The sequence below is a fragment of the Medicago truncatula genome, chromosome 2 (assembly GCF_003473485.1).
Source record: "Medicago truncatula cultivar Jemalong A17 chromosome 2, MtrunA17r5.0-ANR, whole genome shotgun sequence".
NCBI classification, from domain to species: domain Eukaryota; kingdom Viridiplantae; phylum Streptophyta; class Magnoliopsida; order Fabales; family Fabaceae; genus Medicago; species Medicago truncatula.
In genome coordinates, this window is record NC_053043.1 from 315,641 (window position 1) to 339,544 (window position 23,904).

Sequence of the window (23,904 nt, forward strand, 5' to 3'; positions counted from 1 at the left end):
TTCTTAGGTCATAGACTGAATCAAGCTTTACCTAATATCATGAAAATATATATAATCAAGGAAACGTCTAACTTGATCGGACCATTTGAACTATACTAACTAAATATAGAGAATATGGTTCGTAAGTCGTCGTTTTGGAGTTTCATCTAAGTGAATTGAATGTGCCCATTTGAATTTATTGACGGACAACTATACTCGACATTGTTCACCCTTAATTTGGTCCAATTGATTTTCAAGCCAGACATTGTGGCATCAATATGAACCCTAAACATACCAGGTTTTCTCAATTTTAGTGATCTACAACTAGCTTAATGTTCACATCTATTGTACAAATGTTCATTATTATGTGTTGTGGTTCACAAATTTATAAAAGTTTATGTATATTTCACATATATAATTTGAAACAATCATGGAATTATTTTGAGTTATATAATTTGAAATGTTTTAGATTGTGGCCAATTGCTTTGTTAATAAAGTTGGTCGGTTTCATGCATTTTTTTATGGTTTGACCCCATTTTTTTACTACTAATTTATTTTTTTGGAATCCTTACAGAGTGCTCCGAAAACACTCGTTTTAAAAAAGATAAGACACGCGGGAAACATAAAATAATGACCAAATATATTTGATACATACAAATTTCTTTTATATTTTTTACTATATTTTAGTAGCAGCATGCACTTAGCTTATTGTTAACTAGAAGCATGAGCATTCTATTTTGGAGCACCATTGACTAAATTAAATAGGAATCTAACTTAGTCTTAGAATATGTATTTATTTATATAAAGATACAAATTAATACTTTAGTAAGAGATTTCCCCACCGTTTACAACTACCAAAGAGAACACTAATGCGGACTTTGATTATCAGCAACCAATAGTAAATAAGCATTCATGAATGATATAAACTAGCAGCATGGGTGCCTTATGACAATGACATGGAAAGTCATAGCACATCGTATGAAAATGAATGATGAATTAACTTATAGTTGAAGCAGATATGGCTATAAAAAAAAAAAAAAAAAATTGAGAGGGCATGAGTGGCAATGATATCAAGAAAGACGATTGTGGACAAACACATTTGAATGTGACTTGGATTTCCACCAATTTGAAGATGATGCAAACCCCACAAGATATCAAGGTCAATTCTATTATAACATCTAATTATTTACTATCCTACTCTACTCTACTCTCCTCTCCTAGTTAGGCTTATATTCACGGGCATCTCTGGCTCCTTCATAATATAGGTACCCCATTTACTCCCTTTTGCCCTCATCTTCTCATGTCTACTCTTTTTGTGGGGATTTCTCTATTACCCCTCATGTCTCATTCACATATATAGCCCAACTATGACAAGGGATCATATATACGGTATATACTTTTATATAATGGGATTATTTTTATCCTAAAAATAAATGCTATTTTAAAAATTTTAATTTTTTAATTTTTTTGAAGGGTTATAATTTTTTAATTACTATATGAATGTGTATTATTTTGAAGTCATTGTTTTGCACTTTATATTTATGATGATAATGGTTTATACCGATGCTTAACAAACTTCATACAATAAAATTATTATTTTATTTCTTTCATTATGATTTCATCTTAATTTATCTGAAATAATTGAAACTCAAACATATTGACTGCAATTTCCTTGTCTAGAACTCAAATTAATCTTGGGGAGATTGAAGGTCGAGCTTCGACGAAGGTGTGGGTGTCATCATTAGACGGGTCCTATATCGTGATAAGTTAACCCTTATTCCATCTACTAGAGTCAACTCGGTGTAATGCTCGACCATCCCATTGTTCTCTAATTATCCAAAGTTGCCTGATCGATCACTCTATGCTATTTTGATTGGGTATTGGGTTCATCTGGTTGATCCTCCATGACTCCATTGCTTGGTCTCTAGCGTATAGTAACCTCAAAGCACCGAATACAACATCATTAAGCCCGATGAGTGAAGGTGCTCTGCATGACCAAATGGCCAAAAAATTTGGTACCGAATAAAGCCTCTGCACATCAAACATGAAGGGCAAAGGCACTTTGAATAACTTATCGGACAAACAATTTATACCTTTTGAAAGTCAAGCCAAATGACTAAATGGTCAAATACTTTTTGGCTTAATCACACGGTTTCAGAGAAGTAAACCCTAATAATATAGAGTTCAATCAGGATGTAAGTAAAATCTTTCGGATGATAGTTCTTTGGTGGGGCTCAATTGCATGGTTAATGGGCAAACATTGTGGTACCGAACAACAACAGTAATTAAGACCAGTCTTAAATGGTACTTAATTAATTAATTTTCAAAACTCTTACAACATCTTTTGTTGTTTTTCTTGAGTCTTGGATTTTACCGTCATTAATATGTGGTTTTGAGTAGATACGCACAAGGGCGATGCAGCACAGCAGCAGCACGTGTGTAGGAATTGTTGTTGAAAGGGAGAGGGTGAAAATGATGTTATATATATAGAGAGTACTATTTGGGACAATTTTTGCAGTATATAAGTTAGTCAACAAGACAAATGGGATGGGAGATAGTGTTAATTAATTAAGGAAAGTCGGGACAAGTGAATCAACTCAATATCTATTCTATAATATATATAAAGAAAACTACTCTTTCAGTACATTTTTAAGTTGGAACTTTCTTTTCAAAAATACTTTTAATTTTAATTTTTAATTTTATTTTAAATATAAATAACACATGTAACAAATATATCTATCTATACTATATATAAAGAAAACTATCCATTTCACCACACTTTCTGATTGAACTTTTCTTTCTAAAAATACTATTAATTTTTAATTTGAATTTTAAATACAAATAACACATGTAACAAATAGATAAGAATAAATTTAATTTAAGGAGAAAACTTACACAGAATTCCTTATGAACTGTTCTTACTGTTAGCCAATTATAAAATAACATGTGGATTACTAATCCATGTCACTAATCGTCCCCGTTAAACTTCTTTTACCTCCGTTAAGCATAGATCAAACTCACAAAAAAATAGCACAAAACAAAAACTCAAGTTACTTCTTTATCAGTCAATTTTATGTTGTACATCTGTGTTGTTCCCCTCAATACAACCGACAAAGATTGCCAAGTATTTTCATATCCCTTATTTCCAAATCCTCTAAAAAAATATTAGTAACAAACGTGAACAAAAAATATTGTTAAAGATTAGACTTTAAATCCTCTAAAAAAAATATAAGTAACAAACGTGAGCAAAAATTAATGTTAAAGATTGGACTTTAAATCCTCTAAAAAAAATATTAGTAATAAACGTGATCAAAAAATAATGTTAAAGATTGGACTTTAAATTCTCTAAAAAAAAATTAGTAACAAGCGTGAGCAAAAAATATTGTTAAAGGTTAGACTTTATATCATCTAAAAAAAGATTAGGACTCAAAATATTTTAGAAGAAGATTTGTTAGCACTATATTAAACATTAAATATTAATAAGTATGATATTTATGGTTCATAATTCGTTACCGCATTGTTTAGTTTTTCTCAACCTCTCTCAGTCCTCTGCATCAGACTAAAGAATTAACCTGTAAGTTTTTTTCTTTTTCTTTCATTTTACAACTAATCAAAGTCGATTAATTATATGGATTATTTGACTTTGCTGGTTTATAAGTGATTATGATTCAAGTTGTTTACGATTAATTTCAAGGATTATTTGACTTTGCTGGTGTATAATTGCTTATACAAATTATGATAGTGTGACTTTTTTTTTTATAAAGAGAACCGTGGTTTTTTTTAATTATTAAATAAATCATTATTTTGTTTAATAACGGCAATATAACTTCAACAACGTATGTAACGATGATGGATGTCGCTATTTGAACAAATATCACAGTCATACATTGATAAAAAAAAATATAAAAATTCATGTCATTTTTTGATAAAAAAATTTAAATATATGCATGGTACTTTTACTAACTCTTTCATTATGACCCCTTTAAAACAAAAAACTATAATCTCTTTCATTATTAATTATTAATCTTTTAATTTTGACGGTTCTTATTAGAAAAATAGGAAATAGCAAAAGTCAATTATCGAGGGAGGATCACCATAAAGTAAGGAAAGAATATGAAAGGAAAAGAAAACAGAGAATGGACAATGAGCAAACAGAACAACGACTACTTCAAAGAGGAGAAAATTATAAACGACGGAAAGAAAAAGAAAAAGGAAATGAAGTTGAATTATTATGCACTAATGATATCGTTGAGCCAAACGTGCCCAATCTAATTTTCACAGCTATGAATTTTTCAAATACACACTTTCAAGAAACCTATGACAATAAAACAGAATCGAGTACCATACATATTAATGACCCAACAGTTGGTTAGTGATGAAAACGAAATTATATATTTTTACACCTATTTAACAATTACTATTATTTTTTTTTTAGAGAAATTACTATTATTTATTATGATATTGTGATACTTTTTTTGTGTCATAAATATTCTAAAATATTTATTTTAACTACCAGATCTTAATAATGCATCAACTTTTCAAGGAACTCATGATAATGAATCAGAATATGATGAACTAGAGTATTTTGAACCGAAATATGGAAACTCCAATGCTTTTGTAGAATATATCAAATATTTACATTTGTTATGTTGTGGTTTATTTAAGAATATGTTGGATGTGGAAATCTTAACAAGAAGCAATGCTGGAAAAATAGCATTCTTGCCCATAATTAAATTAAAAACAAATGTGAGTTCAAGACTTCCCTTTATGTTTAGTAGAAAATAGTTTTCCGTTAGACTAAGTTTTGCCATTACCATGAATAAGTCACAAGGGCAGACTATTCCCAATGTCGGAATGTATCTTCCATGACATGTTTTCAGTCATGGTCAATTATATGTAGCTTTATCAAGAGGAGTTTCTCAAAATTCAACAAAAGTTCTCATTAAAGAAGGGAAAATAAAAGGAGAAGATTGAGACTTTACGAAAAATGTAGTTTTTAAAGATATTCTTTTATCGCAATCATATCAATGTTTCTTTTACATAAGATGTCATTTATACATTTATGTTATGATGTTACTAATTACTATTAGAATAAACAATAAAAGATCATTATTTTATCTTTATGTTATATGCAGGCAAACTAAAATATGTTGAGTTCATAAATAATTTTTTTATATGCCTTGACAATATTTTGTTTATAAATCAATAATTTTCATTAATATTTTAAAATTTAATCAAAATTATACAAACAAATATAATAAAAACAATCACATGCGTTAGCGCACTAGAAAGAGCGGACAATCTACGTATATCATATCATATGTGCCTTCTCATAAAAATGCAAAGGCGTACAATCTAGTTAAATCCTACACAATCTTCTTCGTTTTCAAGAGGATACCAAACTTGGAAACAAAAATAAAAAGCTTTTTGGTGATTAATTATTTGGCTTTCAAAGTTTTTGGGTTTAAGCTTTTGAGAAAGTGCAACTGAATTAATAAATATATTATGAAAAATGTGAGAGAGAGTGTGCAATTTAACTAACTAGTTTAACAGGAGGAGGATTAATCCTTTTAACTGTGAAACAAGAAAACAAATGCAGAAGTAACTCACTCACAGATGGAACAGAGGAAAACTAGAGTCAGCATTAGACAGGCAGGCTCATGCATGACATGACATTGACACCCACCAAGCAAGTAAACTGTAAACGGGTAAAAGAGTAATGCAGCCAGCAGCAGCAGGGCTGGTGTTATGATTAAAGACTGATTGCATTGAGAATTACTACTCACTGCTATCATTCTTGAAATCTGTGCCTCCCTTCATTTTTGCATTTTTAATGACACATATACTACTTATTATGGTGTAAGAATTCTAAAGTGTCCCAAATCAAAAATTTCATTCACAAAATGAACCATTAAAATACACTAATTATTTTTCTGAATCACATATGTCAATGACAAAAGTGAGTAGTAGATAAAAGGAGATGTATGTAGTGGCCTTACTTTAACTTCAAAGTTCAAACAAGCAGTTTCCTTTATTTACAAGTGGCGGAAATAATGTGAAAAGGACATTATTTTAATAATTTTACCTTATGTAAAAGAGAGTGTTACATAGAGTGGTGACGGTCAGATAACCACGTGTCACATTTTTGTATGGTGGTAAAAGATATATGTACCATCATATAGTGGTCAACTCTTACACTCTTATAAACATTTGAAGTAAACATGGTGATCTAATAGTAGGTGACCTAACACGCGCCCTTCACGTTCATGATTGGACATCTGAAAAATGATCCAAGTGGTTCAACAATTATTATTACATAAGAGGTCCGAGAGGCACCTTCTAAGGATGCTTCGTTTGTCCCTTAAGTTAACACAAAACAAGCTCGGATCGGACTATGAAAAGACAATTTGAGGAAACTGTTAAAGGTGAAGGAAGCAGGCGTGAAAACCCCTTAGAGTAGAGCCTTTGTGTTTTTCTTGTGCTTGGCTAAGCTTTCATTTCATCAATTGTGTTAAGTCAAAAAACAATCATGAGCTTACCATCCCAACGTTGACATTTTCTTTCATTTTGCTCAGTGTCTTCATCTAATCATGAGGCAACTCCTTTTTTTTTTTTCTTCCTTTCCTTTTGTCTCCTAGATTTCTCTTCCAATACTACATAAGTTTGGGACCATCTAATCAATATTTAGTTCAAGAAAATCTAATCTAATCATGTCAAGATCACAATTACAAGCACAGCCTATTATGTGGGTAGCTAAGATAACATACCATTCATTCATTTGTTAGTGATTTATTTTTCTAAATAAATATTCCCATCTCTAAAAAGAAAACTAGCAGATAAATCACAATTAAGAAACAGGGAAAATATTCCATTACTTGATTCGACTACATATCTAAATTAATATTTACCTTTTACGTCAATTCTCAATACTTATTGAGTTATTACTTGGAACTAGTCATCACAAATCTATTTTTTTTTATAATAGAATCGTCACAAATCCAATCACTAAAATATATATTGGAGTTTTCAAGGGATATAACTAACTAGTCATCACAAATCAAAATGACACATATTATACTATGCGCTTGTTGTTAGGTGTTTGCGGTGCAGTTTGGATCAATTTTGAGGTAAAATATCATTCGATTTAAAATAAAAATTACATACAGTTTGGTTCAGTTTGAATAATTATTCTAAAAAAACTGAACTGATCCGATCCAAAGATATACGGTATAATTTGGATCAGTTTTTGGATATCCAAAATAGTAAATCACAATCCTTTTCTAGAAGAAGTTTGAATTACACTCCATACCCCTCTTATGTTAAAATGTACACTCCCCTCCTTTGGAAAGTAAAATTTATACTTCATTCCCCTATGTTGAGTTACAAACTCCTCCCTTAATAATTAAATACTCCCCCCGTCCCATAATAACTGAGTCATTTGCAAAAAAATATTGTCCTAGAAAAATTGATCCATTTCACTTTTCAATACAATATTAATTATTTTTTTTCCAATTATAACATTAATTAATACTACTTTCAATTCAATATATTCTACTTTGCATTTATGATAAAGAAGAATGCATCAATAGTTGATAAGGGCACTCAAAACCATTTTCCTCTCTCTTTCACTTATACACTTTTTCTTAATAAGTGTGAAATGAGTCAATCGCTCAGTTAAAATGGGACGGAGGGAGTAGCATAAATAAATATTTTTATGATATATACTAATTTTGAACCACCATTTAAAAAAAAATCACTTCTTTACGATTTAAATGTCAATGATAATTAAATTTAAATATTTTATCATGGATTTTATAATTTAGAATATAAAATTCACTTTTAGATAACCATACTTTATCGACTTTAGTAACTTTTATACACATTATAATTTTATTTAGTGTTGTTTCATATTTTTATAATAGGATTAAACCTCTGTATTAATGAAATTTTGAATAAAAAATAGAAAAAAAAATGCATTCAAGTGTTTAACATATTAAAATGAACATGTAATACTATCTTTCTTCAAAGTCTATTAGTTTTTTAAAATTAATGGAAATAAATAAAAAATTACCAAGGGAGTAAAATATAGATTTTAGGTTTAATTGCACTTTTGGACCCCTATCTTTCCAAAAGTTGCGGTTATGGCCCCCTAACTAATTTAAATACAAAACAGCCCCCTATGTTTTGATTTTTTGGCAGTTTTGGACCCCCACCCCAGTCCATTAGTGAGTGCCACGTGGCCCCCTAAATAATACACGTGGCACCTCACTAATGGACTGGGTGTCCAAAACTGCCAAAGAATCAAAACATAGGGGGCTGTTTTGTATTTAAATTAATTAGGGAGCCATAACCGCAACTTTTAGAAAGATATGGGTCCAAAAGTGCAATTAAGCCTAGATTTTAATATAAGAGATGAGAGTTATGTAATTCAAACTTCTATTATGGAACGAAACTGAATTTTTTTCTAATTTATTGAGTATAAGAGGGGTGTCAATGTCATACGACATTGGTCAACCACAATGCCACAAGTGTACAAAAAAAATTTGTGGAAAAAATAGAAAAGAAAGCCACTTATAACATTGTGGTTGCCAATGTCACATGATATTGACAACCAATATCACCCGAGTGCTGCCCTTAGATTGACATGACACGATGCACTATGTTTCCAAATGATTGGAGCGTGTTCTCTAGACGGAATGCAATTGTGAATTTGTTATGTATGATTTCATCAAGACATGAGCATTGCACCGTACGTACTTTTAATCTTATCCTTCATATGCAAGGCAAATGTTTGCCCTTTCACAAGGACAAACACTCATGGCATGCATGTTTTATTATGACTGTATGGTCCCATTCAGTTTATTCCTTAAATTTAGCATGAGTTAGGGGTTATGAATAAGTAAATATTTTTGGTTGTAAATGCCATGGATGCATGCTACGGAATCATAAACTGCATGCCGCAGAACCATTGACATTCCAAGCAGCTTCTGCATACTCTGACTCTGAGAGAAAGTTACAGAACCTGATTCTTTCCTTTTGGGAAATACACCTCATGTTGTTTGATGCAAACCATGTTCTTCCTCTATTTATTTTTTCATGTAATTTCTAACATGGCTTTTACAGATCAATCTGATCAAGAGGAATAAAGTTTCTAAGGAACAAAGCAAAATAAATTTTGTAATCAAATTATGAGTCACCTTATAATACTCTAGATGCTGTGCAGTTGAACAATCACTGGTACACAAAGCCAAGGTTATTCCAAAAACATTCGGCCAAAACTAATGACAAAATAATTTTGGAACTATTGTGTGTCATTATTTTTATTGGCAATTCTTAGGATACTTGGCTTATCACTTTGATTACTTCCATTATATGTCCTTGTTTATAATCACTTTGATTACTTCCATTCATAGTTTTTTTTTTTGTTGTTTTAACGCATGTTTGGAATCACCGTGTTTTTGACAAAATTACAGTGATACCATGATTTTGATAAAGCCTTAAAGTGTAGCTTTTGCAAATCATCATGGCTCAAAGTAATTTTGTTAAAATCACTGTAAATCCAAAGATAACCTAATTCTTTTTGGACACCAGATATTTAAAACACGATTTTTATAATATTTATTTAATCTTTAAAATTAATAACATTTCACTAAACTATTGTTTTCCATGTAGTGATTAGTGAGAACTTATTTGACAATTGTGAAGTGTTGATGTCAAGTATGAAGTGGGTAAATAAGACGGGACATAGAATGTTTTTGGAAAAGTGAAATGAAATTGTTTCTACTTGTTGGAATTTAGGCATGCATACACACTATAGTTGCAATTGATCTCTAAGCTATAGTCCAAGCAAGTGAGGTGAGCACAATTATGACAATAATAAGGGCCGATACCAATTGAGAGAAGAGAGACAGTGACGCCTCAAAGGGACACTAAAACTGATAGAGACACCACCTTCTTGCCATTAGATTTGTGCATCAAAGGTTTAAATTGTTATAAAGTCCACATATAATATGAGAGAGAGAGAGAGAGAGAGAGAGAAACATTGAATTGAAACAAGAGCACTCTTTCCCATTCATTCAATTCAAGGTTGGTTAATAGTAATACAATAGCACTCTTTTCCATGTTATTGTATTTTTCTTTCTCTTTTGCTTTTCTTTTGAACTAGTGGAATATCAAAGGAAGATTACCTTGATCACTTTTACTTTTCAGCCCTCTCTTTAGGACTATTCCATCCAAATTAAAAACACAATTTTATTGATAGTTGGTCCCTGCTCTGTAGGACAAGAAAGAAGAAAGAATAAAGTTGAAACAAAAAAAGCTTCCTCTGGTTCCTTCTTCCATGCAATCTATTTGATCATTCAAACTACATATGGTCATGATTTATTAATAATCATCATCTTTTACTTCTTACAATCTCTGCTTCTTGCAGGCACATGTTACCAATTCCAAGATTATGGATTGCAAAAGAGAGGTTAAAATCGTGACACTGTTGATAGTACATTGCACTTTGCTTGGGAAGGGAAACTCATACTACAATGACATCCAATTTGGATACACATTACACACAATGACATGCAAAGTAAAGAAAGTTGCCTTAAATTAATCATTTATTGCTCAACCAATTGAAAATATACACATATGATGCTGACAATACATAATCATAAACAAAATAAATATCATAAACACTTTTAAATGGGTCCTCCTCCTCCATTTCATTATCAACTAGTACTAGGTCATATTGCACATTCAAATCTTTTCCTCAATAGGTTGTTTAATTATTAATGCCAATGCCAAATCTACTCCTCATTTCTTTTACCATTTTTCACCTTAATTAAATTTAAATAGACATTTATTAGTATCTAAAAAAAGCTAGATAATATTTCATATGCAATAAATTGAATTGGTACAGTATAGGAAACTATACAATTTGCATGGAATATGTAGTAAAACTATACATTTTTTGAGTCCCACTGGCCACTATACTGTGTTTTGCTTTGAGGTAGTCTAGCTAGCACACTGGCAACCACTGATTGCATTATTCACTTTCCATTTTTTGTATTTCTTTTTAATATTAATCTAAATAAAAAAATCCATAGCATACTCCTATGGACTATGGTGGAAAGATATCAATTTAACATAAATATGTGGGCAATTCAGCCATTTTGATTTATTGAAAGTGCAATTCCATCACCTCTCTCATTCAAAGCAATAAAGAGCCAAACTTTGATTTGATTAAAGCTAAAGGGCATTTTTGTCACACAAATGAGTAAAGAAAAAAGAGAGCATCAACCTTTACTTTATTTATTTTTTGGCCCTAATCTGAACTTTAAATTTCTGTTATCCAACGGCTTTATTTAAAAACAAAAAACAAAAACAAAAACAAAAACAAAAGAAAGTTGATTTGTTTCATTTCACCATTTAACAATTTTCAGAAACCATTTCTTTCCTTCTTTTTCTTATTATGCTTTCTTCTTTTCCTCTGCCTGAGAGAGCTTTTACTAATAAAAACAACCCATAAAGCAAATATAGCCATATTCATCGTCTTCTTTGTTCTTTGCTCTCAAAGATAAAGATAGTTAAAGAAAGAAAGAAAGCAAAAGATAGATAGAAAGAGAGTAAGAAAAAAAAAAAAGAAGGATTTTAGCTTCTTCTCTTCCTTGTATTTCAAGACTCTTTCTTTTGAACATGTTTGATTCCAAAACCATAATAAGCTCTTCTTACACACACACACTTGAAGTTTCTCATATTCCCCTCACTTTTCTTCCCTTTTTCCAAGAGTTTAAAAAACCCTTTGGTCTTTGTTAAACCAAACATATTCCAACATGATCCCCTTAACCTTAACTGTTTTCACTCTGTTTTCTGTTCTGTTTTCCTCTGTTTCTGCTTCATCCTTGCTCAGTGATTTCCATGCTCTAGTCACACTTAGACAAGGATTTCAATTCCCAAACCCAGTTATAAACACATGGAACACATCAAATTTCAGCTCAGTTTGTTCATGGGTTGGAATTCAATGCCACCAGGGTCGAGTCGTGTCGTTGGACCTAACAGATTTGAATCTGTTTGGCTCTGTTTCACCTTCAATTTCATCACTTGATAGACTCTCACACCTTTCCCTTGCAGGCAACAACTTCACCGGCACCATTCACATAACAAACTTAACCAACCTTCAATTTCTAAACATCTCCAATAACCAGTTCAGTGGCCACATGGATTGGAACTACTCAACCATGGAAAACTTACAAGTTGTGGATGTCTATAACAATAACTTCACTTCCTTGCTCCCATTGGGAATTCTTAGTTTGAAGAACAAGCTCAAACACTTGGATCTAGGTGGTAACTTTTTCTTTGGTGAAATCCCAAAAAGTTATGGAAAATTAGTTTCTCTTGAGTATCTTTCACTAGCTGGAAATGATATTAGTGGTAAAATCCCTGGCGAGTTGGGGAATCTAAGTAACTTGAGAGAGATTTACTTGGGCTATTACAATACCTATGAAGGTGGAATTCCAATGGAGTTTGGAAGGTTAACAAAATTGGTTCACATGGATATTTCAAGCTGTGATTTGGATGGTTCAATACCAAGAGAGTTAGGTAACTTGAAAGAGCTAAACACACTTTACTTGCATATAAACCAGCTTTCAGGTTCAATACCAAAACAACTTGGTAACTTGACAAACTTGCTCTACCTTGACCTTTCAAGCAATGCACTCACAGGTGAAATCCCAATTGAGTTCATCAACCTCAACCGCCTCACACTTCTCAATCTTTTCTTGAACAGGTTACATGGTTCTATACCTGACTACATTGCTGATTTTCCTGATTTAGACACACTTGGCCTTTGGATGAACAATTTCACAGGTGAAATTCCATACAAACTTGGTCTCAATGGGAAGCTTCAAATACTTGATTTATCTTCCAATAAGCTCACTGGTATCATTCCACCACATCTTTGTTCCTCAAGCCAGCTTAAAATTTTGATTCTGCTCAATAATTTTCTCTTTGGACCCATACCTCAAGGGTTGGGAACATGTTACAGTCTCACTAGAGTGAGGTTAGGAGAGAATTACCTTAATGGTAGCATTCCAAATGGTTTTCTTTACCTTCCTAAGCTAAATTTAGCAGAGTTGAAAAACAATTACTTGTCAGGAACATTGTCCGAAAATGGTAATAGTTCTTCTAAGCCTGTTAGTTTAGAACAACTTGATTTGTCAAACAATGCGTTGTCTGGTCCTTTACCATACTCACTCTCAAACTTCACTTCCCTTCAAATCCTTTTGCTTAGTGGAAACCAATTCTCAGGTCCAATTCCACCTTCCATTGGAGGACTAAATCAAGTGCTTAAACTCGACCTTACCAGAAACTCATTATCAGGTGATATTCCACCCGAAATTGGTTACTGTGTTCATCTTACATACCTTGACATGAGCCAGAACAATCTCTCTGGCTCAATTCCACCATTGATTTCCAATATCCGTATTTTGAATTACTTGAATTTGTCTAGAAACCATTTGAACCAAAGCATACCAAGATCAATAGGAACAATGAAAAGTCTCACAGTTGCGGATTTCTCCTTCAACGAATTCTCCGGTAAATTGCCAGAGTCAGGTCAATTTTCATTCTTTAACGCTACGTCGTTCGCGGGGAATCCTAAACTATGTGGCTCTCTATTGAACAATCCATGTAAATTGACAAGAATGAAATCCACACCAGGAAAAAATAATTCAGATTTCAAGCTGATATTCGCGCTTGGCCTATTGATGTGTTCGTTAGTGTTTGCTGTTGCAGCCATTATTAAGGCTAAGTCATTCAAAAAGAAAGGCCCTGGTTCTTGGAAGATGACTGCTTTTAAAAAGCTCGAATTCACGGTTTCAGACATCCTTGAATGCGTGAAAGACGGTAATGTTATTGGAAGAGGAGGTGCAGGGATTGTTTACCATGGGAAAATGCCAAATGGGATGGAAATAGCAGTGAAGAAGCTACTTGGATTTGGTGCAAATAACCATGATCATGGTTTTAGAGCTGAAATTCAAACACTTGGAAACATAAGGCACAGAAACATAGTAAGGCTACTTGCATTCTGTTCAAACAAAGAAACAAATCTGCTCGTGTACGAATACATGAGAAATGGAAGCTTAGGTGAGACATTGCATGGGAAAAAAGGTGCATTCTTGAGTTGGAACTTTAGGTACAAAATTTCAATTGATTCGGCGAAAGGACTCTGCTACCTTCACCATGATTGTTCTCCTTTGATCCTTCATAGAGACGTGAAATCAAACAACATTTTGTTGAGTTCAAATTTCGAAGCACATGTCGCTGATTTCGGGCTGGCAAAGTTCTTGGTGGATGGTGCAGCAGCAGAGTGCATGTCTTCAATTGCAGGCTCGTATGGCTACATTGCACCAGGTAACTTCCTCACTCACATCACTGTTTCTTTCTGTTTATTTGGTTGAATAAATAAATGAATAAATTAATAACAAAGAATATGCAGAGTTGATTGAGGTAGTAGGTCTTGTTTTTTCATTGATAAAATATGAAAATCATGTCTTAAATCAATTATTTTGGTTTGTCTATATTTTTTTCTCCAAAACCAAAAGAGAGAAAATGTTATATTGATTATGAAATTGAAAATTATGAATTTTTGTTCCATTGAAAATTATTCTAACGTTTACAAGTGAGATGGTCTAGGAATGTGGTGATGAATGTTGTAGGGTAAATCACTGTCATGATCTCAAATGTATCTAGTAATTTAGAATTCCTTCCTTAAGTTAGTGCATGTGATTGTGATCCCAACCAACCCAAGTTGTCTAGGGATCGCAGCAGGGTAATGATAAAAAGCATTTCAATGATATCATATGATATGAGAGTGTATAGCTAGCTACATAATTATTAATGCCACCCAAATATAAGAAAGAATAGAGTAGAATGATGATGATGATGGAGAGGGAGGGGAGACAAAAAGTGGTGAAGGATGGTGTTAAAAGAATGATGACTAGTGTGTATCGAGAATTGAAGAAAATGTACATGTGTATGTGAGACTGAGTGAGACAGACACTGCTCACTTCATTTCAATCTGACACTTTCATCCCACCCACCATTCTTTTTCTTTTTTTATTCATACAACTTGAACTTCCCATCATCTTCTCTTCCCATGACATCATAGGATTGTGTTTTTTTTCTTCTTATAATAATAAATAGTTATTGATTGGCTAATTACTAATTAATAATGATGAATTGCAGAATATGCTTATACATTGAGGGTAGATGAAAAGAGTGATGTTTATAGTTTTGGAGTTGTTCTACTAGAGCTTCTAACGGGGAGGAAACCAGTGGGGGATTTTGGAGAAGGTGTGGATCTTGTACAATGGTGCAAAAAAGCAACAAATGGACGAAGAGAAGAGGTAGTAAACATAATTGATTCAAGACTCATGGTAGTGCCAAAAGAAGAAGCCATGCACATGTTCTTCATTGCCATGTTATGCTTAGAAGAAAACAGTGTTCAAAGACCAACCATGAGGGAAGTTGTTCAGATGCTTTCTGAATTTCCAAGACAATCTACTTCTTCTTCTTCTTCTTCTTCTTCTTCTTCTTCTAGTAATTCTTCTAGTAATCCACCAATCAAAAAGTTAATTCAGAATCATAAATTACCTTGTCCTCCTACTTTTAAACAAGACCTTTTGGTTTAATTTAAATGCAAATTTCATTTTTCTTTTTCCATTTTCCTTCAAGTAAATGTTAAATATATATATATATATATATATGTTGGCTTCGAGTTTTGTAATATGTGGAAGAAACATATATATACACTAATGATCAAAGTTGTGTTGTGGTACTTGTCCCGAAAAGCAAAAGAAATGGTGAGAAATTGATTGATTCCACGTCCAGTACTCCAAGTCATGCCAGAGTAGAGTAGAGTACGTACGTAGTGGCGTGTTTGAGTCTTCAATTGATGAATTCAATTTAAGGTGGGGTTTAGCATGCACAAGAAAAAGATTTGTGCATCATGTAAAAGTTATGCATTTAAGAGCTGAAATCAATTCTGAACCATTGATTTATTTGATATCTGTGCTGTAAAAGGGATGGGTGACCTGCTGAAGTTGTTGCTGCTAGAGTACCGCGGGTCCCACTTGATGATTAAATCGGAATATTTTAATTGTTTTTTTTTTTTTCAAATGTTGTATTGGGCTTATATAACAAAATGAGGCCCATAAGAAAATGTTGTATTGGGCTTAATGGTAGAAGGGAGTTATTAAATTTTCCTTAAATCTTAATATAAATTAAATATACAATTAATCATTATTAAAAATTAAATATACAATAAAACATATTTATAAATTAAATTGAAAATGAATAAAAAGTTAGTAGAAGTTGTTGAAGCAAATTGAGAAAATTTAGATAACTGGATTATTTTTTTTGGAAAATTTAGAATATTTAATAATTGGATAAAAATTTAGTAATTAGATTGTTTATGATGTTTTGAAAAATTTAGATAATTAGATAAAAAGTTTATTAATTGGATTTTTGTTTTAATTTTCAAAAATTTAGAATATGAATAAATTGGACAAAAAATAGACAGTTCATCCAATCACACTAATATAAATAGTGTGTGTGATGTATATTAAAGACCACATAGATAATTTATTGAATAAATCTAAAAATTTTAGTTTTGCTTATTTTGGTGACCGAAGTGTGTACATAATTGTTGAATGGGTTAAGGTAAATGAACATTAAAATACACAACATTTATTCGTTAGCTTTAAGAATTTGTTTTTGCATTTTTTATTCTTGAGTTTATTTAATTACAATATTATTATGTTATTTTCGTTTCAATGTGTTTAAAAAATAGTTGTAATTTGTTATGTATATTGAATTTATAAATTAGTTTTAATAATAACGATAAAATTAATTAAATGCAAACCACGTAGTGAATATCTTGATTAATCATTTAACATTTATCCAAGTACTTTTCGTATAAGATTCTTGTTGTTAGGGTAAGAATTGTGGGTTTGATTAGTCGTTGTGACCTCTTGATCTAACTATTAGAGCAGTTTAGGTCGAAGACTATTGTCGTTAAAAAGTTTCATTATTCATTGAACGTTCATCCAAACAATTATTGCCTACATCAATGCAAAGGAAGGTGACACACTGATTCCAATTATACACAACGACTAATCAAGCCTGTAACTCTAACCCAAACGACAATAGTCTCCATCTGTGTCAGTGAAACATGCAAGCAAGCAAGATGACGAGTCAAAAGCTAATACTAATGATGGATGGATGGATGGATTAAATATATGTAATGTAGTAGCTAGCTAGAGGTACAGTACAGGGTTAGGATCGATATATAAGGGAATGGATCGTGATCAACTGTACTAATTAATTTGCTTCTCTTAATGCTGTTTCTTGCTTCCACGCTGTCATCTCATATATGTATGTATGTTCTGCGACTCAAATGTTACTAGTTAAATAAAAGAGTTTGAGTCTATAACATTTACTTCATTTTTTCTTAACTCAAAATCACTTCAATTACCTCACTCAACTTAAACGCATTTGATCTCATATTTTATTTTTGCTTATATCTTTTCATGATTTTAGTCTTCATAATTTTAAATTCGAAAGTATAGTTTTCAAATTTTAAAACTTATCCAGCAAATATAACTAAATGATGAGGAAAAAAAAATTAACATGGTTTAAATATTCTTATTTTACTGTGCCTATCACTTTTTTTTTTAGAAAAATAGATAAAACAATTTTTTTTAAATTGATAAAATATATATAGAATTTGCTAGAACACACCCACTAGTTTTGTTTGTTTTTATGTGGGAGTGTTTTAACAAAAATATAATTAAAAAGTTAATAAATACACCTTAAGGTGTACTCTCTCCGTTTCTAAATATAAGCAAATTTTACTTTTTAAGTTCATTCAATTAATGATGTATGTAGTTTATAATATGGACCACATACATCATGAATGAACCTCAAAAGTAAAATTTGCTTATATTTAGAAACGGATAGAGTATGTTGCTATAACACACATTCTAAACAAAACAAGTGAGTGTGTTCTAGCAAATTTTATAGGCATTTGCTAGAATACACCAACTTATTTTTTAGAAGGAGTATTTTAACAAATGAATAACTAAAAAGTGGTTAAATACACCATAAGGTGTAGCTTTGCTAAAACACTCTCACATAATAGTGAGTGTTGTAGCATATACTCCATCCGTCCCAAATTGTATGACGTTTTGGGCATTTCACACATATTAAGAAATGTAATTAATATTGTGTGGGAAAGCGATATTATGAGTTGTTTTACAAAATTATCCTCAATAAATGATATGGGAAAGATAAATGAAGGAATTGAAAGAAGAGAGAGTAATAAATAGTTAAGGATATAATAGGAAAAGTAACATTAATTTTTCATTGATATTGTAAAGCGACATATAATTTGAGACAAATATTTTTTCTAAAGTGACATACAATTTGGGACGGAGGGAGTATATATATATATATATATATATATATATATATATATGGCAATTTCTATGGTACACTCGATAATTTTGAGTGTACTGGTACACCCGTGTTTTTAAATGAATAGTTTAATGATTTATTTCTTTAGAAAAAAATATTTTCTATCATTTATAATTATAATAATTTTATTTTATTTTTCAAAAGTGTCGGCAAAGCAAAATTCAAATTTTTTTAATTTTTATTACTCATAATAGTGAATATTGATTATTTTTTGTAAAAAATTTAGTATAATTCTTATAAAAAATGAAATGATATTTTTTCTTAAGGGATAATATTTTCTAAAATATAAAAGTTGATAAATATCTCTTTATCACATAAAAATTATCGTTAACTTATATATTTATGAAATAAGTGTACTGGTACTCCTTAACTGAAGGGTGTACCGTAGAAACTCCCTATATATATATATATATATATATATATATATAATGCCTCGTTAAAAAAAAAAAAAAAAATTGAAGTATATTTTCGTAATGAAACGAATCGTTTAAAGTTGAAATTTAAAACGAGATCGAAGAAGGGGTTTCCTCCGCCAGACCACCACCGCCACTGTCACTGCCACCGTGAATTGAATTGAAGGCTTCTCACTGTCACCGTCGCAATCTCAACGCCTTTAACGAACGAATTTTATTCCTTCTTTGTTTTCTAATTGCACCCCTCAACTCAACTCAACTATGTAAGTGGTCGTAACTCGTTATCTTCTCCTCAAATTTCAATTGCATAATATTTATTTATTTCAAAAATTGCTTTCATTTTCCTAAAGTTTATTCTTTTACGTTCGATTCCTTCTCTTCTCTTTGGAAACACACATAAAAAGCACATGGGTCTTGTTCTTAGTACCTTCTTGTGTTTTTTTTTTTAACAATCTTGTGATGCCAGTAAAAAAATTATCTTTTGATGCAAAATCTTTATACTGCATTGTTTTTGGTGATTTAACTTTGTTCTCAATTTGTTTGATGCAACTTTTTTAGAGCACAAACACACTGGTTGGTGGCATTTGATTTTGTTAGAATTTAGAAGATGAAGCGCAAACGTGGTCATAAGAAAGGAAGACCAAAGGGTAACACCAACCCTGTAAGTGTAACCCTTACAAATGAACAAGAAGAAGAAGAAGAAGAAGAAGAAGAAACCTCTGCTTTTGATGTTGGTAGTAAAGAAGATAACAACTCTGGAATGGAAGTTGACACACCTTCTTCCACCGGTACCGATCAACATTCCAATCTTGCCAACATAAATCCTGATGGTTCCATCCGTAAGCCCGTTGGACGCGTTAAGGTGAAGCTCAAGACATCAAAAATGTTGGACTCTCAACCCAACTCATCTGATGCACCTTCACAGAGTGATACTGATAAGAGTAGCCAGCAGCAACATGGACTGGAGAGACATGGTGTGAACGCTGACAGAATTGAAGATAGTGTCACTTCATTCCCTGATTTGAAATATGGTGCTTCTTATAAGAAAGCTGGTAGCATAAAAATTAAGTCTTCAAAGGTTTTGGGATTAAATGCTGACCAGACAAGCAAGCCTTTGCCGATTTCCTCTGAAATTATTCACCCGAAAGAAAGGAAAATGCCTCCGCTTAATCCCAGATATAATAAGCACGAATTGGATACCTCCTTAATGGTGTGTTGGAACTTTCGTATTGGTTTCCTTTAGTTTTCTTTTGTCCTAGCATTATAATGGATTCGTTAATGAGTAATTTTCTTTTGGCTGTTTTCTTGTGTTTTTTTGTACAGATTATAAGGAAGGTAATGAAAATGGATGCTGCTGAACCCTTCAATGTTCCTGTTAATCCAGAAGCTCTAGGAATTCCTGTAAGTATTAACATTTTCAAGTAACTTTTTCATGGTATTCTTTTTTACCAGTAATTTACATCACACTTACTTTATTTTTAGTTCTCTAAATGCAGTAGATTTTTTCCTACCCCAACTTCTGTCCTAAACCTAATGTTTTCAACCTTTTCTGTATTTTGTTTTCGTAAATTGGTTTTTCCCGGTCAATCATCTTTCTTTTGTTTAGTGGCATAACTTTGCTTCACCCACCATGTATGAAAAGCAAAAGTTAGAAATAAATCAATTTATGCTAGATTATTCTACAAAGCTACGTGACATTTGTTCATCCATGGAGACTATCGTCATTCTTTTGTGAAAAAGTTATATTTTTAGTTGTGTCTAATATCATAATTCGCACGCTATCTTGAACCAGGACTATTTCGATATCATTGATACACCAATGGATTTTGGAACTATATGCAGCAACCTTGAAAAGAATGACAAGTATATGAATTCGGAGGATGTCTATAACGATGTACGGTACATTTGGGAGAACTGTTATAAGTATAACAATAAGGGTGACTATATCGTGGATCTTATGAAGCGCGTAAAGAAGAACTTTATGAAGTACTGGGCCGCTGCTGGGTTATACAGTGAACAACCAAAAGGGAGCACAGGTGAGACCTCCATGTACTGGAATCCATTGATGAAGTTTCATAATGAATCATGATAATTAATTCTATTTCATCTTCCTCTTGAATTTTTGTCTAAACTTGACTAGACACTTGGAGACTATCTGGGAAGCTCCTAGCAAAGCAACCACTTTTCCTATTTTTAACTAGTCATAATCTTTCTCCACATATAAAGAGAATTACTAATGTAATGAAAAAATTCGGAAAGATGGTGTTCTACTTTTTCATGTATCTTATGTTTATTTTGTATCTTCGGAGGAGATGGACAGTGGTCAACTTTTGCATGATCTTCTGAAAGCAGATTGTTTTCATTTCATGTAAGATACTATTCCATGGTTTTCTGATATCGTTGGGGGCGTTCATTTATCTTTTTGGATCAGGCACTGAGAGGACTACAGAAGATATTGCACTTTCTGGTGATGGAAAAGCAGGAAAGGGTGGTCAGTTGAAGCATAAGAAAAAAAAGCATGGGTGTGTTTTCTAAATTAAACTTAATCTTATTTATTGCAAGATATTGTCATTGCTAAAGTAATATTTTTAATGGAAATGATTTGAGAGTTGAGATAATGTAAATTAAAAAAAAAATCTCTTGTTGGTACTGTTTTTGTTTGTATTATGATGATTTTACCAATACAAGTTCACTAATAGATTTAAAGTAAATATACTTGTTTCTATAAATTTGATATAAGCCTGATAGTCTATTTTTCTTTTACCTTATTTATAAATCTTAAATAAGATAAAGGGAAAGAGAAGCCTTTGACTTTTTGGAATTGCATCTCCTTCAGCATAAGTTGTCTAAAATGCATGTTTTAGTTCATTTGTAAACTTGGTTGATTCCTATCCCGATAATATATTAATGTCATAAATGATGAGTTTTATGACAAATGTTGCCTTTTTTGAAATGTTTACATGCTTGCTTTATCTGATTTGCAGAAGACACCATAAACATGATTGTTTATGTGCAATTTGTGTGCTAAAGCGCCGTAGGAAGGAAAGGGAGGAGAATGACCGAATTGCAAAAGGAAATTTTGGGTCTGGTAGCGATAATCATGGTAGAGACTTCAAGCAAGAGGTATTTTAGTGATTTTTGCTTTATGTTTTACATCAAATAGATCCCTTGAAACATTGGAGTCAATTTTAGGGCATATATCATGTTTCTATGTGGTGAGATTCTTGACTGAAATGATCGGTTAACGGCATATATTTTTTCCTGATTTGAGTTTTTTCCCCTGGTTCTTCTTATACACTGAATTAACTTAGAATAGAATATCACTGAACTGGCTTTGTATATATGCATTGTTGCAACCCACTTGGATTGGTCTGTTGGTGTTGGCTTGTGGCCATGGAGTGTGCTCCTCTCAAGGCCTCAGACTTCTCCATGGTGCCAATTTCGGTGGGCTATTTTGGCTTCAAAAAAAAATAATAATAATAAAATATGCATTGGTGCTATTCATTATGCAAGTTATTCCAAAATAATACATGAACATGATATTTTCCCGTTCAATTTCTGTTGCCTTCGGCAACATATGATCCAGACATTACATGAGGGTTCTTGCAAAGCAATGTTGAATCTGAAATACTTGCTCTTGTTTCTTATCATGAAATTCATTGGTAGACATATGGCTTAAATAATCTCGTACTTTATCTTGTTTCAAAGGAATCCATGCTTGTAGAGAGCCCCGGTGGGGAAGATTCATTGTCAAACACAGATGAATTGCTGGGAACTGATGGAGATGTTGATGATGATAAAGGAGAGGTGACGAAGATGGAGACTAGTGAGAAGAACTGTAGCCCTTCTGATGGGAGGCATGAAGTAAATGAAGTTGATGATGATGGGATGGAGGAAGAGAACCATGGCCCAGAGGATGTGGAAGAGGACGAGGAGGAAGATGGAGAGGGGGAGAATGAGGAAGAGATTGAAATGAACAGGGTGAAGAGACGCATGGATGAAACTTTAAGGCATGGTGGAACCTTGGCAGAGGAATCGGAAGTTGGAGACACAGCCGCTCTTCATGATGAATATAAAAATACTCAACAAGAAGGACAAGCTGCAGTGGTCCAGCAACAGAAGAAGCACAAGGTATATCAAACACTATTTGATTGCTGTAATGATTATTTGCATATTTGTTGTTGCAGTGTGGACTTAAATGGTTCGATGTGTTTGTAGGAACCCCAAGATAAACATCAAAAAGCTAAGCTACTTGAGAGCTTATGCTCTGAAAACCCCATGCTTTCAAGTTTGTGTGGAACTCTCTTCCCCAAAAATAGTCAGTCTGTGTGGAGTGGTCCGCACTCACTGATACACCAAAGAAAATCTGCCCGCACTAGTTCAATTCACGCGGCTATTGGGTCGTTAATGGAGTAGCTGTCTCATTTTAAAGTGTTAACTACTCCAAATGAGACTATATTTTTTATGTTGTAGTTTTTTCTTGGCAGATGATAGCATGGCAGTTGAATCGTTGATGGCCTTCACTTCTGAATGTACGATAGTCACAACAATAGAGCAATGGTAGATTCGTGCTGTGTTTTTTATACTTTAAATTCGTTTTATTTTTTTGGGCGTAGATATGGTACACATGCTGACGTGAGTTTAATGACTAGGCTTTGTGCATTTATAAAAAAAAAATTGTTTATGCAGAGTACAGTTATCTAATCATATCTCATAATTACTATGACGTCACTCGTACATTTTTTATTTTTTTTTGTGAATGATTGGGGGTTAAGCCATGTCCTCAAGTCCTAACTCATCCGGTAAAAATGTCGAAAATCCTTGGTTGTACGTTATGATCAGATTCAAACTCTAACCCTTTCATTTGTGTGTTTTGAGTTTCCAATGGTTATTGTCATTTTGTTTATCTGTATAAAAAAAATGACCTAAACCCATGTGAACAACTAAAACCTCTCAGAAACATAGTCTTAGACACATCAACCAATAA

The 23,904-nt window shown here is 32.3% G+C and overlaps 2 protein-coding genes across 3 annotated transcripts; both read left to right on the forward strand.

The window, feature by feature from the left end:
* The first annotated feature begins 11,387 nt into the window (after positions 1 to 11,387).
* Positions 11,388 to 15,690, forward strand: LOC11428518 (leucine-rich repeat receptor-like serine/threonine-protein kinase BAM3). Its single transcript, XM_003592876.4, has 2 exons — positions 11,388 to 14,379; positions 15,214 to 15,690. The coding sequence occupies exons 1-2, from the start codon at positions 11,802 to 11,804 to the stop codon at positions 15,657 to 15,659; spliced, it is 3,024 nt and encodes a 1,007-aa protein (XP_003592924.1). The 5' UTR covers positions 11,388 to 11,801; the 3' UTR covers positions 15,660 to 15,690.
* A 3,296-nt stretch (positions 15,691 to 18,986) lies between these two features.
* On the forward strand, positions 18,987 to 23,605 carry LOC11430331 (bromodomain-containing protein C631.02). 2 transcript variants are annotated; one of them, XM_039830190.1, is made up of 8 exons: positions 18,987 to 19,180; positions 19,515 to 20,127; positions 20,241 to 20,318; positions 20,710 to 20,953; positions 21,349 to 21,439; positions 21,902 to 22,040; positions 22,626 to 23,048; positions 23,136 to 23,605. In XM_039830190.1, exons 2-8 carry the CDS (start codon positions 19,525 to 19,527, stop codon positions 23,331 to 23,333), a joined length of 1,776 nt encoding a protein of 591 aa, XP_039686124.1. In that variant the 5' UTR covers positions 18,987 to 19,180; positions 19,515 to 19,524; the 3' UTR covers positions 23,334 to 23,605. The 2 variants fall into 2 exon arrangements, with proteins under 2 accessions (XP_039686124.1, XP_003592925.2); XM_003592877.4 differs by having other exon boundaries at positions 18,988 to 19,180; positions 19,476 to 20,127.
* Positions 23,606 to 23,904: the final 299 nt, after the last annotated feature.

What these genes read in the sequence shown, in the direction of transcription:
- LOC11430331 (XM_039830190.1), top strand. Translation starts at nt 19,525, where the DNA reads ATGAAGCGCAAACGTGGTCATAAGAAAGGAAGACCAAAGGGTAACACC. An exon ending in ACAACCAAAAGGGAGCACAG is followed by an intron (nt 20,954 to 21,348) that starts GTGAGACCTCCA and finishes TTTTTGGATCAG; the next exon opens with GCACTGAGAGGACTACAGAA. An exon ending in AGCAACAGAAGAAGCACAAG is followed by an intron (nt 23,049 to 23,135) that starts GTATATCAAACA and finishes ATGTGTTTGTAG; the next exon opens with GAACCCCAAGATAAACATCA.
- LOC11428518 (XM_003592876.4), top strand. Translation starts at nt 11,802, where the DNA reads ATGATCCCCTTAACCTTAACTGTTTTCACTCTGTTTTCTGTTCTGTTT. An exon ending in GTATGGCTACATTGCACCAG is followed by an intron (nt 14,380 to 15,213) that starts GTAACTTCCTCA and finishes GATGAATTGCAG; the next exon opens with AATATGCTTATACATTGAGG.